Source organism: Oncorhynchus mykiss, chromosome 6 (genome assembly GCF_057628025.1).
Source record: "Oncorhynchus mykiss isolate SJ-2025 chromosome 6, ASM5762802v1, whole genome shotgun sequence".
NCBI lineage: Eukaryota > Metazoa > Chordata > Actinopteri > Salmoniformes > Salmonidae > Oncorhynchus > Oncorhynchus mykiss.
Window position 1 is genome coordinate 42738835 of NC_143027.1, and position 19019 is coordinate 42757853.

At 40.8% G+C, this 19019-nt stretch overlaps 1 protein-coding gene across 5 annotated transcripts in view; it reads left to right on the forward strand.

Moving 5' to 3' along the window:
• Nucleotides 1–19019, forward strand: part of stxbp1b (syntaxin binding protein 1b) — a 57817-nt gene that overhangs the window by 16296 nt on the left and 22502 nt on the right. For 3 of the 5 annotated variants that reach the window (XM_090237958.1, XM_021606545.2, XM_021606548.2), the window contains exons 2-13: nt 7373–7422; nt 8332–8413; nt 8520–8596; nt 9020–9098; nt 9645–9748; nt 12083–12231; nt 12518–12602; nt 13047–13177; nt 13689–13796; nt 13941–14001; nt 14138–14203; nt 14500–14580. In XM_090237958.1, coding sequence (XP_090094084.1) covers nt 7378–7422; nt 8332–8413; nt 8520–8596; nt 9020–9098; nt 9645–9748; nt 12083–12231; nt 12518–12602; nt 13047–13177; nt 13689–13796; nt 13941–14001; nt 14138–14203; nt 14500–14580 — 1068 coding nt within the window. In that variant the 5' untranslated portion in view covers nt 7373–7377. Of the gene's footprint in view, nt 1–7372; nt 7423–8331; nt 8414–8519; nt 8597–9019; nt 9099–9644; nt 9749–12082; nt 12232–12517; nt 12603–13046; nt 13178–13688; nt 13797–13940; nt 14002–14137; nt 14204–14499; nt 14581–15004; nt 15057–17480; nt 18094–19019 lie in introns of those variants that run through there. The other 2 variants (XM_090237959.1, XM_090237960.1) reach the window with 2 other exon arrangements.

The window sequence follows — 19019 nt, forward strand, 5'->3', positions numbered from 1 at the left end:
AGTCTGTCCCTTACATTTTCTGGGTTGTTTTGCTCTTAATCCTGAAGGCTTTTATTGTCATACAGACATAAATATCTATGGGTATGACAAATACTGTATAATAAATTAGAAATGGATGGAAATCACCCACTCAAAAAGACAGAGAAAAGTTAATTGAATTTCCAATGTGTTATCACTGCTTTCAACCATCTAAAAGCACAACCAAACTCCAATGGAAAAACAATGTCAGATTTTTGGATTAGTTGTCAACCAAATATCTATCACTGACCCCACCCCTGTTTTGGTAAAAAGCTGAGGAATGGGGGTTGGAGAAATTTAACCACTCGTACATTCATAGACAGAGTGACGGAAAAGGACTGACCATCCATGATATTAAAACTATAGTTTAAACCATGCTTTGAGGCTATGTGGTGTTTGTTTACATTTACTTTGTTTACAAACATCGGAGTAAAAGAAGCTTATAGTTTGGTTCCTGATGGGGTACAACAGTTGAGCTAGACTCATGAGGCATTTATAAGTTATATTCTTCAATAATCAATAAGTATTTATCATTTATTTGTCGATCCAAAAATGTTTGTAGCAACTGCTGATTGCCCCTTTAAAAGTACATGGTGCAAGTGATCAATGCCTTTTGAAATTCTGCGCCGATTATTGCTGCAACAAACTGGAATTAAAGCCAGAATAAGTCAGTGGAACAGATGGAACTATCCAAGCAGAAGATACATCTGCTTCAAAAGTTGATATTTGGTTGCCCTGACAACCGAACACAATTCAATATCACTAAATATCATTGCATTCACAGCTTGAAGCCCTAGGCCTATTGTATTGTCTATGTTTAGTTGAATCTTGGGTTGAATTGAAACAATAGCCGTTGATGTCTTTGCAATTGCTATATAGGCCTAAATAGCATAATGGATGAGTTATGAGTGATAAAGCATGGTCCCATTTAATTTGCTCTTTTAAATCTACCTCGATAGTAACAGTGAATCTTAGTTTTCAAGTGGAGATCTCTCAGCAATCATTCTCACAATGGCACATTGATAATAGTCAGTGACAAATATCATAGCTAAGCAGGGATGGGCTTGGTTAATAGCCAAACCAACAGTTTACGTTGATTACTGATAACTTTTTTGAATGACAAATGTATTTTCCATGTAGATTCCACGTCATAATACGTTGACTAGTTACGTTTAAGCAATGTTGATTCAACCAGTTTGTGCCCAGTGGGTTAGTTAATAATTGATATGTTGGTTTCACATCTCCATCTCACCCCAAAAAGTCTAAATGAAAGAGTAGGACTAAATCAAATCAAACTTTAAATGCACTTTAAATAAAGTTTGATTTGATTTAGTTATATGATTTAACTCTCACAATAGCACACTGGTAATAGTCAGTTACAAATATCATAGCTAAGCAGGTCTTGTTTAAAACCCTAGATGGGAGACCAAAGTGTACAGTGCCTTGCGAAAGTATTCGGCCCCCTTGAACTTTGCGACCTTTTGCCACATTTCAGGCTTCAAACATAAAGATATAAAACTGTATTTTTTTGTGAAGAATCAACAACAAGTGGGACACAATCATGAAGTGGAACGACATTTATTGGATATTTCAAACTTTTTTAACAAATCAAAAACTGAAAAATTGGGCGTGCAAAATTATTCAGCCCCCTTAAGTTAATACTTTGTAGCGCCACCTTTTGCTGCGATTACAGCTGTAAGTCGCTTGGGGTATGTCTCTATCAGTTTTGCACATCGAGAGACTGACATTTTTTCCCATTCCTCCTTGCAAAACAGCTCGAGCTCAGTGAGGTTGGATGGAGAGCATTTGTGAACAGCAGTTTTCAGTTCTTTCCACAGATTCTCGATTGGATTCAGGTCTGGACTTTGACTTGGCCATTCTAACACCTGGATATGTTTATTTTTGATTTATGCTTTATGTTTTGGATCGTTGTCTTGTTGGAAGACAAATCTCCGTCCCAGTCTCAGGTCTTTTGCAGACTCCATCAGGTTTTCTTCCAGAATGGTCCTGTATTTGACTCCATCCATCTTCCCATCAATTTTAACCATCTTCCCTGTCCCTGCTGAAGAAAAGCAGGCCCAAACCATGATGCTGCCACCACCATGTTTGACAGTGGGGATGGTGTGTTCAGCTGTGTTGCTTTTACGCCAAACATAACGTTTTGCATTGTTGCCAAAAAGTTCAATTTTGGTTTCATCTGACCAGAGCACCTTCTTCCACATGTTTGGTGTGTCTCCCAGGTGGCTTGTGGCAAACTTTAAACAACACTTTTTTATGGATATCTTTAAGAAATGGCTTTCTTCTTGCCACTCTTCCATAAAGGCCAGATTTGTGCAATATACGACTGATTGTTGTCCTATGGACAGAGTCTCCCACCTCTGCAGTTCATCCAGAGTGATCATGGGCCTCTTGGCTGCATCTCTGATCAGTCTTCTCCTTGTATGAGCTGAAAGTTTAGAGGGATGGCCAGGTCTTGGTAGATTTGCAGTGGTCTGATACTCCTTCCATTTCAATATTATCGCTTGCACAGTGCTCCTTGGGATGTTTAAAGCTTGGGAAATCTTTTTGTATCCAAATCCGGCTTTAAACTTCTTCACAACAGTATCTCAGACCTGCCTGGTGTGTTCCTTGTTCTTCATGATGCTCTCTGCACTTTTAACGGACCTCTGAGACTATCACAGTGCAGGTGCATTTATACGGAGACTTGATTACACACAGGTGGATTGTATTTATCATCATTAGTCATTTAGGTCAACATTGGATCATTCAGAGATCCTCACTGAACTTCTGGAGAGAGTTTGCTGCACTGAAAGTAAAGGGGCTGAATAATTTTGCACACCCAATTTTTCAGTTTTGATTTGTTAAAAAAGTTTGAAATATCCAATAAATGTCGTTCCACTTCATGATTGTGTCCCAAAAATACAGTTTTATATCTTTATGTTTGAAGCCTGAAATGTGGCAAAAGGTCGCAAAGTTCAAGGGGGCCGAATACTTTCGCAAGGCACTGTAGCTGTGGATAGACCAATTATGTTGCACAGCCTATTGTTTATTTCTGATAGTGGATATAACTTTGAAGATCTGATGTTGTTTTAAAGGTACAAATTCAACATATTGTATACAAGGTTTGTCTATGTTGAAATTTGGTTACCACGATGACAGAATAATCCTGTTTGAAATTTAACTCTCAAAAAAAACATGTTTATGTTGATTACTTTTTTCAAATCCAATGTATTTCTACGTAGATTCCGTGTCACAATACATTGGCAAATTACATTGAAACAACGTTGATTCAACCAGTTTTGGCCCGGTGGGTTGGCTCCTCTGTTTACCTTCTGAGACAATAGTTGTGGTTGTCCGGCTCAGACAAACAGGAGGAGTTTAGTGGATGCGTCCCAAATGGCACCCTATTCCCTATATAGTTAACAAATGTTGACCAGAGCCCTATTGGCCTTGGTCGAAGGTAGTGCACTATATAGGGAATAGGGCGGCATTTGAGATACAGCCATTATCTCCCATCCCAAAGCAGCTTCTTCGTTTGTTGATGCTGACTGACTCTTTCATGGGGCATTGGGGAAATTTCCCCTAACTAATCCAGTTGGGTAATTGGATACAGAACTCATTCACTGATAGACAGACATGTCACCTCAATTATCAACCCACCCGACCCATATTCAAAACAACAACAGTGTTTGAATGAAGCATATAGGCACATTTTTGTTCTTGATTTCTGAAATGTTAACATTGATTGAGTTGATTGATTGTTATATATTTGTGACATTGTCTTGTTTTGTCTTTCAATGGAGGTAATGCATGTTAAGATTAATTTAGAAAACAGAGAGCCATGCACCCTTTGAAAAACTATTTTTGGTTCCATGTTGAAACATCTTTGTTCCAAGTAGAACCGTTTTTGTGTTCCATGTGGAACCCTTTTCACAGAAGGTTCTACCTGGAACCAAAAAAGGTTTTACCTGGAACCTGTAACGGTTTTCTTGGTGAGAAGGAGAGTCGGACCAAAATGCAGCATGTAGATTGCGATCCATGTTTTAATGAACAAACGTAAAACACGAATCAATGCAAACACTACAAAAATAAAGAACGTGAATGAACGTAACGAAACCCTAAAACAGCCTATCTGGTGAAAAACACATAGACAGGAACAATCACCCACAAACACACAGTGAAACCCAGGCTACCTAAATATGGTTCCCAATCAGAGACAATGATGAACACCTGCCTCTGACTGAGAACCATATCAGGCTGAACATAGAAATAGACAAACAAGACATGAAACATAGAATGCCCACTCAGATCACACCCTGACCAATCAAAACATAGAAAATACAAAGTAAACTATGGTCAGGGCGTGACAGAACCAAAAAAGGGTTCTCCTATGGGGACAGCGGAAGAGCCCTTTTGGAAAAAAATGTTTAATAGTGTATCCTGACACAACAGCCAAATACTTCTGTCACTGGCTTTTAGGATCCATGCTCTATGTAACAATCATTTTAAGCTGGGAATGAAGGATATACAGAGCCTTCAGAAAGTATTCACACCCCTTGACTTTTCCCACATTTTGTTGTGGTACAAATTCGGATTAAAATCGATTGAATTCTCTTTTTTTTTTTCAACACAAAATACTCTGTAATGTCAAAGTGGAAGAAAATTCAATTTAAAAATAAAACCATAATATATCTTGATTAGATAAGTATTCAACCCCCTGAGTCAATACATACTGTATTAGAATCACCTTTGGCAACATTCACAGCTGTGAGTCTTTTTGGGTAAATCTCTAAGAGATTTGCACACCTGGATTGTACAATATTTGCCCATTTTATTCTTTTTAAAACTCTTCAAGCTCTGTCAAGTTCGTTGTTGACCATTGCTAGACAGCCATTTTAAAGTCTTGCCTTAGATTTTCAAGCAGATAAGTCAAAACTAAAACAAGGCCACTCAGGAACATTCAATGTCGTCTTAGTAAGCAACTCCAGTGTATATTTGGCCTTGAGTTTAGATTATTGTCCTGCTGAATGATGACTTTGTCTCCCAGTGTCTGTTGGAAAGCAGACTGAACAGGGTTTTTACTCTTGGATTTTGCCTGTGCTTAGCTCTATTCCATTTTATTTTTATCCTACCAAAAAAACTCCCTAGTCCTTGCCATTGATGAGCATACCCATAACATGATGCAGCCACCACCATGCTTGAAAATATGAAGACTGGTACACAGTGATGTGTTGTGTTAGATTTGCCCCAAACATAATGCTTTGTATTCAGGACAAGAAGTGATTTTCTTTGCCACATTTTTTGCAGAATTACTTTAGTGCCTTATTACAAACAGGATGCATGTTTTGAAATATTTTTATTCTGTACAGATTTCCTTCTTTTTACTCTGTCATTAAGGCAACTACAATGTTGTTGATCCATCCTTAGTTATCTCCTATCATAGCCATTAAACTCTGTAACTGTTTTAAAATCACCATTGGCCTCATGGTGAAATCCCTGAGCGGTTTCCTTCCTCTCCGGCAACTAAGTTAGGAAGGACACCTGTATTTTTGATGTGACTGGGTGTATTGATTCACCACAAAAAGTGTCATTAATAACTTCACCGTGCTCAAAGGGATATTCAGTGTCTGCTTTTTTTTATTTGTACCCATCTAGTAATAGGTACCCTTCTTTGCGAGGCATTGGAAAACCTGCCTGGTCTTTGTGGTTGATACAGATCATTGTTTGTGTGGGGTACAGATATGGGGTAATCATAAAAAATGTTAAACACTTATTATGCAATTCATTATGTTACTTTTTGAGCACATTATTACTCATGAAAGTATTTAGGCTAGCCATAACAAAGGGTTTGAATACTTAACTCAAGACATTTCTAAAATCAAAATTACACTTTGACATTGTGGGTTATTGTGTGTAGATCAGTCCCTCAAAATCTAAATTTAATCCATTTGAAATTCAGGCTATAACACAACAAAATGTGGAAAAAGTCAAGGGGTGTGAATACTTTTTTTGAAGGCACTGTAGCTACTACTCATTTAACACGTATACTTATTTAAAATCAAATAACACTGATGAATGTATTTAATGGAGTTTTTTTTGGGATACTAGCCAAAATCGAACATGCGCGTGTGTGTCAACAGGTTTCCCTGTGACATCACATCCAGTGGCACAGAAAGAGCCCAGAAATAGCGACCCTGGCGGTTCCGTGGCGTAAGAGGATTGGAAGAGATTAGGTCTTCTGATTGCTGTGTGTCTCTCTCACTGAATCATTCCAGTAGATAGATGGGCCAGCTTTTAAACTATAGATTCAAAGCTGATCCTTCCCCCCCTCTCCATTACCACAGACTGGCATTTGGGATGCATGAACTGTCTCCCAGATGGTTCCAACGGGGCACCAGGTTCCCAGACTCCTCACAGATGTAATGAGTGTTACATTGGTATAACTGCTCACTTCAGACCCCTCACCGGAGCTCATTAAATTCCAACTGTGTCTGTGCCGTCACTGCTAACACCGTCTGTCACCCACCTAAACTAACAATTCACTAGACCAAAATATCTAACATGCCCTTTTATACCTGAAGCATTATGCTTAGATACCCAGGCTTCGCTCAAGTTGTTCCATTAGTTTGATTCAACGAGACGAGATTCGGAAGGATGACCTTGGGAGACTAACCTGTATACAAGGTGTCAAGGCTCAGGAAAAGACCCAGATGCAGACAGTTTTGAAGTAACAAACGTTTATTACAAAAACAGGACGGCAGGCAAACGACAGGTTAAGGGCAGGCAGAGGTCAGAAGTCCAGAGCAGAGTCTGAAAGGTACAGAATGGCAGGCAGGCTCAGGATCAGGGCAGGCAGAGGTCAGAAGTCCAGAGCAGAGTCTGAAAGGTACAGAATGGCAGGCAGGTTCAGGATCATGGCAGGCAGAGGTCAGAAGTCCAGAGCAGAGTCTGAAAGGTACAGAATGGCAGGCAGGTTCAGGATCAGGGCAGGCAGAGGTCAGAAGTCCAGAGCAGAGTCTGAAAGGTACAGAATGGCAGGCAGGCTCAAGATCAGGGCAGGCAGAATGGCCAAAAACCGGGAAAGCTAGAAAACAGGAACTAGAGAAAGAAAGGAGCACGGGAAAAACCGCTTGTAGGCTTGACGAAACAAAATGAACTGGCAACAGAAAACAGGTATAAATACACTGGGGATAATGAGAAAGATGGGCGACACCTGCAGGGGGGCAAATAGCACAAAGACAGGTGAAACGGATCAGGGTGCGACACAAGGGGCCAATAGCCTACAGTGCTTGTGCTTTTCAGCAGTTTAATGTAAGTTGAAGTGTGTGCTAATCAATTATTCCTCCGTTTACAGAGATTATGAATGATGTCATCAAGAAGGTGCACAAGAAGGGCGAATGGAAGGTATGGGCAAATAAAATAAAATGTTGTCACATGCACTGAATACAACAGATGTAGACCTTACCGGGAAATGCTTACTTACAAGCCCTTAACTAACAATTCAGTTCAAGAAAGAGTTAAGAAAATATTTACAGAATAAAATAAAAAATAATAAAAAGTAACACAATAAAATAACAGTAACGGTACCGAGTCAGTGTGCGAGGGTACAGGTAAGTCAAGGCAATTTGTACATGTATGTAGGGTTAAAGTGACTATGCATAGATAATAAACAGCACGTAGCAGCAGTGTAAAAACAAATGGGGGGGTTTGTGTCAATGTAAATAGTCTGTGTGGCCATTTGATGAATTGTTCTTATGGCTTAGGGGCAGAAGCTGTTTTTAGAAGCCTCTTGGACCTAGACTTAGAGCTCCTGTACCCTTTGCAGTGCGGTAGCATAGAGAACAGTCTATGACTTGGGTGACTGGAGTCTGACAATTTTTGGGGCTTTCCTCTGAAATCGCCTAGTATGTAGGTCCTGGATGGCAGGAAGCTTGGTCCCAATGATGTACTGGGCCGTACGCACTACCCTCTGTAGCGCCTTTACGGTCAGATGCCGAGCAGTTGCCATACCAGGCGGCGTTGCAACCGGTCAGGATGCTCTCGATGGTGCAGCTGTAGAACTTTTTGAGGATCTGGTTACCCATGCCAAATCTTTTCTATCAATGACATTCTTGGTTATGAATGACTGTGTATGTGATAGTACATGATAGTAATTGTCTGCGCCCAAATGACACCTTATTCCCTTTATAGTGCAATACTTTTGACCAGAGCCCTATGAGCCCAAGTCAAAAGTCGCACACTATATAGGGAATAGGGTGCCATTTAGGATACAACCCTTGACCCCCTGTAAACCCTGTCCCTGTCCTCCCCCAGGTTCTGGTAGTAGACAAGCTAAGCATGAGGATGATGTCATCCTGCTGTAAGATGACAGATATCATGTCAGATGGCATCACCAGTGAGTACCACTCCGTCAACATCACACACGCACATGCACGCTCAACGTTCAGCATCACTTTAAAGGCTGACTGAATGACTGTGCTTTTCTCTCCTATCCTGTACAGTTGTTGAAGACATTGGCAAGAAGCGAGAGCCTCTCCCCAGTATGGAGGCCATCTACCTAATAACTCCCAATGATGAGGTATTGGAACCATTTAGTTTTAGTAAATGCATTTTTTTGATTTTTTTACCTTTACCACGGAGTGGTACGCAAGTCAGTTAAGAACAAATTCTTATTTTCAATGACGGCCTAGGAACAGTGGGTTAACTGCCTGTTCAGGGGCAGAACGACAGATTTGTACCATGTCAGCTCGGGGGTTTGAACTTGCAACCTTCCGGTTATTAGTCCAACGCTCTAACCACTAGGCTACCCTGCAGCCCCTTAACTCTTTATCCAAAGTGATTTACTGTAGTGCATGCATACATTTACTTATGGATGGTTCCAGTGTAATCAAACCCACAGCCCTGGCGTTGGAAGCGCCATGCTCTACCATCTGAGACATGCAGGAACAAAAAAGCTTTAGCTTTCTTTGGTAAGATTTGTGATGTTCCTTCTCCTACCCAGACTGTGGAGGCACTCATAGATGACTTCAGAGACCCGCGGTCGCCCAGATACAGAGGAGCTCACGTCTTCTTCACTGACAGTGAGTAATATTGGAGAGACATGGGACCACTTTGTACCATCACGTATTGTATACAGTATATGAATTTGAGTTTGGAGCAGTCTGATGATGCCTTTATATCTGATTCTCCTCGAGTACTGGGAACAGACTAGCAGACAAGTCCTCTTTGCCACAATACCAACACTCAATGTCAACCTTACACAGTACACTCTCTCTTCCAAAAGGGTTCTTCAGCTGTCCCCATAGGAGAACCCTCTTTTGTTCCAGGGAAAACCCCTTTTTAGTTCCAGGTAGAATCTTTTGAGGTTTCATGTAGAACCCTCTGTGGAAAGGCTTGGAACCAAAACCGATTCTACTTGGAACCAAAACGGTTCTACCTGGAACCAACAAGGGTTCTTCAAAGGGTTCTCCTATGTGGACAGCCGAAGACCCCTTTTAGGTTCTAGATAGCACCTTTTTTTGTAGGAGTATATAGATTTCTATTCTATTTCCCTATTTTTTTTCATACTTTAATTTCATCAAATTTCAATAATTTCATGTTTTTTTTCACTCCCCCCCAACTCCCAGCAATCCCAGATACATTGTTCAATCTGTTGACAAAATCCCGTGCTTCCAAAGCCATGAAGACCTTGACTGAGATCCACATCGCCTTTCTGCCCTATGAGTCACAGGTAAGAGCCTATCTGCCCCTCTGTCTCTGGCGAGGGATAGAAAGACTGTGGGAGAGATACATAGAGAGAGAGGAGGAGGAGGAAAGGGGAAGGATTATGATTGGGGGGGTGAACAGGAGGGGACACAGTGAAGGAAACACCAGTGGAGAGTGGGAGAGGGAGAGGAGTTTAGGAAGAGTAGGGGAAGAGTGGGGGAGGGATTGCTGAATGAGCTTGGGCAGTCTCCTCTCCTCTTTATCCTGATGGAATGTTCCAGAGCAGAGTGGCTTTAGCCAGGCCATGGCTTTGCTGTGCCTCCAATCCTCTGCTGTTCTGTTGTCCTCTAGAATTAATCCTACAGGGGACGGTGTGGGGATGAGAAGGAGATGAGGGGTGTGTGGGGATGCCACGTCGCCCAGCCTCCCTCCCTCCCATTCTATCTCTAATCCCTCACCTCATTGGCGGATGCATCAAAATGCTGGCCAGGGAGCCAATGGGAGCCGGAGGAGGGTTGTGTGACAGCGGGAAGTTGTTTGCACACTAGAGGGATTGTTGTCATGTGACGGTCAACAGATGGGCTCGAGCGTTTGAAGGTGCTGGTTGCAGTGGTGCATGGGAAATGGAGAGCCTGCCTGACTGACACACATGATTGGTTTAGTAGAGTGGATGAAGGGAGGCATGGCTGAGAAGAAATAGGAAGTTTTAGTTTGGAAATAAACTGTCACTTACTGTATGTCATGGGGCATTTGGCACTGTTATCAGAAAGCCTAGCATTGATTTTCACTGCTATGCAGACAATACGTAAGTCTACATTTCTGTGTCACCAGAGGATTTTAGTTCTACAGATAAATTATTACACTGTATTAGTGATTTTAATACTTGTATGGCTCACAACTTCTTCTGGCTAAATCAAGACAAGACCGAGGTACTTATCGTTTGAACCAAAGCACAGAGAGAGAATCTAGCCTCACATTTTAATCAAAGATTAAACATAGGTGTTATTTTAGATTCTGAACTAAATTTCAAATGGATATGTGACCAAAATAGCTTTTTACCCCCTGGGGAACATTGCCAAGGTGTGGCCATTTCAAATCAAATCAATCTCTCTCAGGCTGATACAGAGAGACTCATCCATGCTTTCATTACAAGCAAGCTTGACTACTGTAATGCTCTCCTGTCTGGTCTACCCAAGAAAGCCATTGGTCAACTTCAAAACATACAGAATGCTGCAGCACGGGTACTGACCAAGACCAGAGAGCACACATTACACCGGTTTTAAGGTCTCTGCACTGGCTGCCTGTGAGTTTTAGAATGAATTTTAAGATGTTTCTATTTGTTTTTCAATCAATCCACGATTGCGCACCCCAGTACATGTCAGACATGCTTTTAAGGTATGTAGCTGGCATTTTAACTATCCCAAAGCCTAGGACCAAGAAGCATGGAGATGCAACCTTTAGTTATTATGTCCTCAGCCTCTGGAATAGCCTGCCAGGGAACCGAAACTGTGGACATATTTAAAATAGATTTTAACACACCTCTCTTTTTGCTTTGCTTTTCCTTAGGGTGCTTTTTAGTTGTTCAGTTTGTGTTATTATTTAGTTCTTATCTTATGTTTGTTGTGTAGTAAATATTTCAGCTTTTATTTTCTAAATGTTTTATTTGTTTTTTTTTTTCTTCCTGTAAAGCACATTGCGTTGCATTCCATGTCGGAAACGTGCTGTATAAATAAAGCTTTATTTGATTTGATTTCAGAAATCAGTCATAAGGGAAAGAAATGGGAAGGGGAAAAGGGATTCATAGTCATTTGCACAACTGAGTGGATTCAACTGAAATGCGTCTTCCGCATTTAACTCAACCTCTCTGAATCAGAAAGGTACGGGGGGCTGCCTTAATTGACGTCCACATCATCGGAGCCCAGGGAGCAGTTGCTGTTTGGGTTTAACTGCCTTTCTCAAGGCTGGAGGAATTAATGAAAGATGTCCCATCTGATCCTACAACACCGTACTGTATTGTCAGTCATTTGGGAATCAATGCAGTCAAATAGGATTACATTACCTCACCCACACAGTCTCACACACTGATACAGTGCCACCTGCAGGTCTGGCCCTGCATCTCCACTGGAAATTCATAAATTCATAAATTCCTGGTTGGAGGATTCACAGATTTCTTGCTTATTCTATCCTGATTCCGGGAATATTCCAACCAGGATTTCTGGACAACCTAGGATTTTTGCGAAAGTGACCAACATTTTTGTGTATAGGACGGGTAACTGTAAAGCAAGTTGTTACTGCTGATGTAAAAACAGCCTAATAAAATACATTTCATTGATTTGATTATTTCTCTGTGTGCATCTAGGTGTTTTCCCTGGACAAGACAGATGCCTTCCAGGACTTCTACAGCCCCTACAAGGCTGACATCAAGCACAACATGTTGGCGCGTTGTGCTGAGCAGATCGCCACTCTCTGCAACACCCTGAAGGAATACCCTGGCATCAGATACAGAGGGTAAGAAATAGCGAGAGAGCTACAGCAATATCAATTACTGCTCCGGTTTCATCTATACTGGCTTCTGCAGTGGTGGCTGGTGGTTCGTTTGAGTCCCAGACAGACCAGAATGGAATGTATAGGCTATGTATCAATCCCAAGGCAGCTACCTACCTCCAAACATAGCATCCTTGTGGATTGGGACATTCATCCTCCTCTGAGATGATTCTTAGGAGGAGTCAGTCTTCTGTACGTGTGATAGAAAGCTAACAGCCTGTTTGTTGCCCACTCTGTTGTCTTGACCCAGGGAGTACAAAGACTGTGCCACTCTGGCTCAGCTCCTGCAGGACAAGCTAGACGGCTACAAGGCAGACGACCCCACCATGGGAGAGGTGAGGCAGGAGAGCAGCCAACCAACAAGCCACACTGATTTAACCGATATAACACACACTGTAAAGGGATTTCTGTGAATTTGACAGTATCTTACAGGCAGCTTGGTTGCAAGTACAATTCTGTATTTCATATTACAGTACACCTACTGTAATATAAATACGGTATCAAACAAGTACGATAGGTCAGCCACCCGCTGCTTTTACCCATTCGCCAGCACGGTGTGTTTTGTCCTTTAGGTTACAGTGAAACATGTCATTATGTCAAATCAATGTATCATTCTCAATAATGAAATAGTTGAATCTATTGTAGATCGTTATGACGTTTTGGAGGTTATGAAACTGCAATAGTACAGTCAAATCATAATGTAAAACTCTTTGTCCAGCCATTTGTCTCTCTGTCCCTGTCAGCTAATATGGCCCCCTCTTTCTCTCCGCCCTGCCTAGGGTCCGGACAAATCTCGCTCTCAACTCCTGATTCTGGACCGAGGCTTTGACCCAGTCTCTCCCATCCTCCATGAACTCACCCTCCAAGCCATGGGCTATGACCTGCTGGGCATCGAGAACGACGTCTACAAGTAAACACTCCCACGCTGGCACAGCCTGGCACAGCAATGGGTTCATCGCACACAACACACTGGGCCTCGCACCACAGAATTACAGAGAACATATAGGATCTCTATCCCTATGTGAATTATAGGATCTCTATCCCTATGTGAATTATAGGATCTATATCCCTATGTGAATTATAATATGTCTATCCCTATGTGAATTATAGGATCTCTATCCCTATGTGAATTAACAATAGGATCTCTATCCCTATGTGAATTATAAAATCTCTATCCCTATGTTATAGGATCTCTATCTCTGGCACAGCCTAGCAATAGGTCCATCTCTCGTTTTGTTTGGATAGGAATTGTCATCTTGTTCGGTAGCTTCCTATTTAGTTCTAAGTAAACATTTGGGCATGAGCGTTTATGTTGTACACCTCTCTGTGTTTGACTCTGTTCCTGTTTCTCTCTCTCTCTCTCTCTCTCCTCTCTTGCTCTCGCTTTCGTCTCTTGCTCTCTCGCTCTCTCTGTCTGTCAGGTATGACACCAGTGGGATGGGGGAGGTCAAGGAGAAGGCGGTGTTGCTGGATGAGGATGATGACCTGTGGATGAGTCTCAGACACAAGCATATTGCCGAAGTCACCACGTAAGACTTTAAAAAATAGGATGCTCCCGTGGTCCTCACACACATACATGCACGGACACACAGACGCACGGAAGCCCTGCTGCCCTGTATAGGTCTTTTATTTATCTCTTTTTTTTAATCTATTCCTCTCACACATTCAAACAGGGCTGTGACCCGCTCCCTCAAAGAATTCTCAGCCACCAAAAAGATGAACACAGGAGAGAAGGTACATGCAACTCAGTCTTTATTAGTCCTACCGACCTACTGCATTATTGAACTGCGATGTGTCCTTCGTAACCCTCTGTACTGTATAGACTGCTGTATGTGTCTAACAGTGATGTGCTGTTCTGGATTTGCTACAGACCACAATGAAAGACTTGTCTCAGATGCTGAAGAAGATGCCGCAGTATCAGAAAGAGCTAAGCAAGGTAAGCATGATGAGCCATATGATACTGTATGGATGTCCCAGCACAGAAATAATACACCCAACATGCTCAGACAGACAACTGGTTCCCCAGGCAGCTATGCAATATAACACATAGAAGACCTTCACTGTGGACTATTAAGACTATGAATGTGTGACACCAAATGGGAGACAATTGACTCAAACGCGGAGGGACTACCTTGACCTTGTCCAATAAGAAATGCTTGTTTCCTTTTTTCGGGCTGCAAATTGATTTTGCTACTGTGTACACTAATGAATACAACCCTCCCTGTGTTTCAGTACTCTACCCACCTCCACCTGGCTGAAGACTGTATGAACCGATATCAGGGCACGGTGGACAAGCTGTGTCGTGTTGAGCAGGTAACAGAATAACCAGGGAGCCCAGGGAATTGGAATACATTTAAGTGAAATGTTTGTGATCTGTTTGTACTCTTGCCAACTCCATTGCTGTTATTGTCAAGCCAAACAACCAGTGACAGGGAGTTGGCATTATAGCACAAATAGACTAGCACTCGGGCTATTAAAATACACTATACGGGATATAACCTGAGTGTACAAAACATGAATATTGAGTTGCACCCCCTTTTGCCCTCAGAACAGCCTCAATTCGTCGGGGCATGGTCTCTACAAGGTGTCGAAAGCGTTCCACAGGGATGCTGGCCCCATGTTGACTCCAATGCTTCCCACAGTTGTGTCAAGTTGGCTGGATGTCCTTTGGGTGGTGGGACCATTCTTTGATACATCTTTTTCAACTATTATTATTATATAATTTTCCTTGTTTCAGGTCAACATCGTAAAGAGATTGTACATATATTTGAATTCCAAAATGAAACAAGGTAACGCAAAACATAGCATAACCAACAAACACCAAAACATAGCATAACCAACAAACACCAAAACATAGCATAACCAACAAACACCAAAACATAGCATAACCAACAAACACCAAAACATAGCATAACCAACAAACACCAAAACATAGCCAAAACAATAAGACTTATACATTCCATTTCCGTTCTCTGCTCTTCATTTTTAATTACTTTAATCAAAAAAATCTAACATTCATTTCATTATCATTATTCTTTTTGTTCCTTACATAGACTATCAAAATAAAGAAAGTCACACACTCCATATATTAACTCCCAGCAATGTAATGGGTTTTTACCAACTTTTCGGCAGCACTGTGCCCTCTTCAGGGTAATGTCATGAATACTTTAACCAGGTTATGTAGACAAACAGTGCAATTAGTGCAACCAATGGCAGTAGTGAGGGGTGTGTCATAATGATTAAGTTAATTAAAATAAATGAGTGAAACTGGTAAAAAAAACAATAGTTTTTGGCATATTAAATATATTACGCTATTGTTATCATATAGAAACATAATTGAATATTATATATCATATTAGCATCAACTTACATTATTGTTTAATTCAATTTCACATAATTGTTTCGTATTTCATTTCATATTGGTTACATGTAATCTTTTGGTTCAACCTTAATGTATAATGAGCATCATCAACAGGGGGAACGTATTAGGTGTACGCTAATAAGCTGTAGAAAGAATATATAAATTTATAAGACTTGTTCATAAAATAAAGATACAAAACAAATGTGACTATGTGAATGAATGTCGCCAACAACTATCTAAAGGTGACTTCTATCGCAAACTGAATTGTGACCCTACCCTAGAATTCCAGTATAATATCTCATCCATAGTGGAAAGCTATTTAGAATCAGGACAAATCACCAACAAATAAGTTGAATTTCTATGTGTGAAATTTCCCAAGATACCAACTTTCTATACAGTCGCTAAATTACACAAACAAGTGTCTCCTCCTCCAGGTAGACCCATTGTAGCAGCAATCGACTCTGTGACATCCAACATTTCTAAATTTGTGGATTACCACATTAAACCGATGGTTGAGAATCTCTCATCTTATGCCAAAGACACTAGTCACATGATCTCATTGATAGAGGGCTTAGGAAGGATACCAGAGGGCACCCTGCTGGCCACTTTTGATGTGGAGAGCATGTACACTAACATCCCACACACAGGAGGCTTGCAGGCGCTACAACACTTCCTTCAGCAGAGAGACTCTACCCTTGCTCCATCCAATGGTTGCATCTTACAACTTACTGAACTGGTATTATCCGATAATTACTCTGTCTTTGAGTCAGACTTTTCCTTCAAATTCGGGGTGTAGCCATGGGCTCCCCCTTTTCCCCCAACTATGCAAACCTGTATGTGGGACAATTTGAGGAAGCACTCCTTTATAAAAAACAGAGACACACCCCTGACTTTCTAAAATACTCCTATGGAAGAGATACATAGATTATGTTTTTGTGCTCTGGGAAGGAAGTCACCAGGAACTAAATTAACTCCAAACTCTACTAAACAAGAGGTCTGAATACCTCAAATTCACCATGCTGACTGATGAGAGAAAAATAAACTACTTGGACTTATAGATTATCAAAGTGAATGATGCATTACACACAGACTTCCACATAAAGCCCACAGAACGCAATACCTTGCTGTGTGCGGATAGTATGCATCCCCTTCCCCTCAAGAAGGGTCTACCATATAGCCAGTTATGCAGGGTTGAACAAATCTGTGGCCACCAGACAGATTTTGACAGCAATGCTAAAAAAAAAAGACAGACACATTCAAAATGGGAGGCTACAAGGACAAAACGCTTGATACTGCAATGATGAAAATATCTCAAACTAAAAACTCAACCAAAGAAGAAAAACAACGCAACTGTCTTTTGCACTAAGTACACCAAGGGTTCGGAGAAAATGAAAGCAATCCTGAAAAAGCACTGGCATATTCTGCAATCAGACATAAAAATCGCACACCTCTTCAAGGAACCCCCACTGGTGGTCTATAAGTGTGGTCGCAATATTGTAGATAGCTTGGTGAGATCTGACATGCCCACTCAGACACTCTTGAGACCTGTCCCAAATGGGAACTACAAATGTGGCTCATGCGCACAGTGCAATAGCACTATAAAAACGTCTTTCTTCAGACACCCACATACAGGTCGAAAAATCCCTGTTAGGGGTGTCATCTCATGCAAGACCAAAGGAGTAATCTATCTCATCACCTGTTTATTAGGAAAAGCCTACGTAGGACAAACGAAAGACAATTAAAACAACGCATAGCTGAACACTGAGCTCAATCAGGTGTAAGAACATTGACTATCCAGTAGCAGCTCACTTTGTTGAAGCTAACCATCCCATCTCCTCCCTCAAATACACAGGCATTGAGCATGTTGCTCTACCAAGGAGAGGAGGTAACATCGAGATCCGACTACTACAAAGGGAGGCTTACTGGATATCCTATCTAAAAACATTGACCCCTGATTGGTCTGAATGTTGACTTTGATCTCAGGCCCTTTTTATGAACAATTCTTTCTTTTATGAACAAGTCTTAAACGTATATATTCTTTCTACAGCTTATTAGCGTACACCTACTATTTTACCCCATTGATGATGCTCATTATACATTAAGGTTGAACCAAACGATTACATGTAACAAATCTGAAATGAAATACGAAACAATTATGTGAAATTGAATTAAACAATAATGTATTTTGATGCTAATATGATGTACAATATTCAATTATGTTTCTAATATGATAACAGTAGCGTAATATATTTTATATGTCATAAACTATTGTTTTTTTTAACAGTTTCACTAATTCATTTTAATTAACTTAATCATTATGACACACCCCTCACTCTTGTCATTGGTTGAACTAATTGCACTGTTTGTCTACATAACCTGGTTAAAGTATTCATGACATTACCCTGAGGAAGGCACAGTGCTGCCGAAATGTTAGTAAATACCCATTAAATGACTGGGAGTTAATATATGGAGTGTGTGACTTTCTTTATTTTGATTAGTTTATAGTTTATTTGCCATTAGTCAGCACCTCCACACAAACTAATTTTTCTGGGTGTGCGCCAGATCATGTTTTTTTTAAAGCTATGTTCCTTACATGCCTTTATTAATGTTACTGTCACAAAATATGTGGCTGTAGTGTGTAAAATACCATTAGCAAAGTATTGAGGCCTATACAACAACATAATAACTTTATACAAGAAAGCGACAAGGGTCCATTTGACCAACAGACTCATAAAATGTTTATATTGACACTTCTCGGGGTATCTGTAAGATTAGGGGGAAGAAATAGCAAAATGGGGTCCCATATTGCATCGAAATCTCCTTCCGTGTTCCTAAATATAGCACTAATGTTCTCCAGTGGTAACACTTTTGAAAAGATCTCACAATACCACTGCTTTATTGTTGATGGCTGGTCTTTTATCCAGTTAAGGAGAATGCATTTGTGGGCCACAAAGAGTACATTTTTTAAGAAGATTGAGCTGTGCTAAGGTAAGTGAGGGCCTGTTCCCGACGACACCCAACACAAATAGCCATGGGTTCATTCTTATAGCACATATGAACATGCCTTCCAGTTCCGTTTTCAAATTTCCACAGAAAAAATTGTAGTTAGTAGGCCAAGTCCAAAAACGGATGGTCACGAGTGCCTTTTTCTTCTTACACTATCAGAAAATTCTGCTTTCATGTTATTCCATATAAGGGGAGTACTATGAACCCTTTTTGCATAATCTTATATTTCATCTCTTGCACCTCGTTGCAGATGACCAACTGTCTTGCTTCAAGCATAGTCTTTGTCCAATTTACTTGCAGATGTGGTACAGCACATTTTGGGGGGGATTTGCTGAAACGATAGCAACGTGTCACCATCAAATGTATCTGATATTGACCTTATACC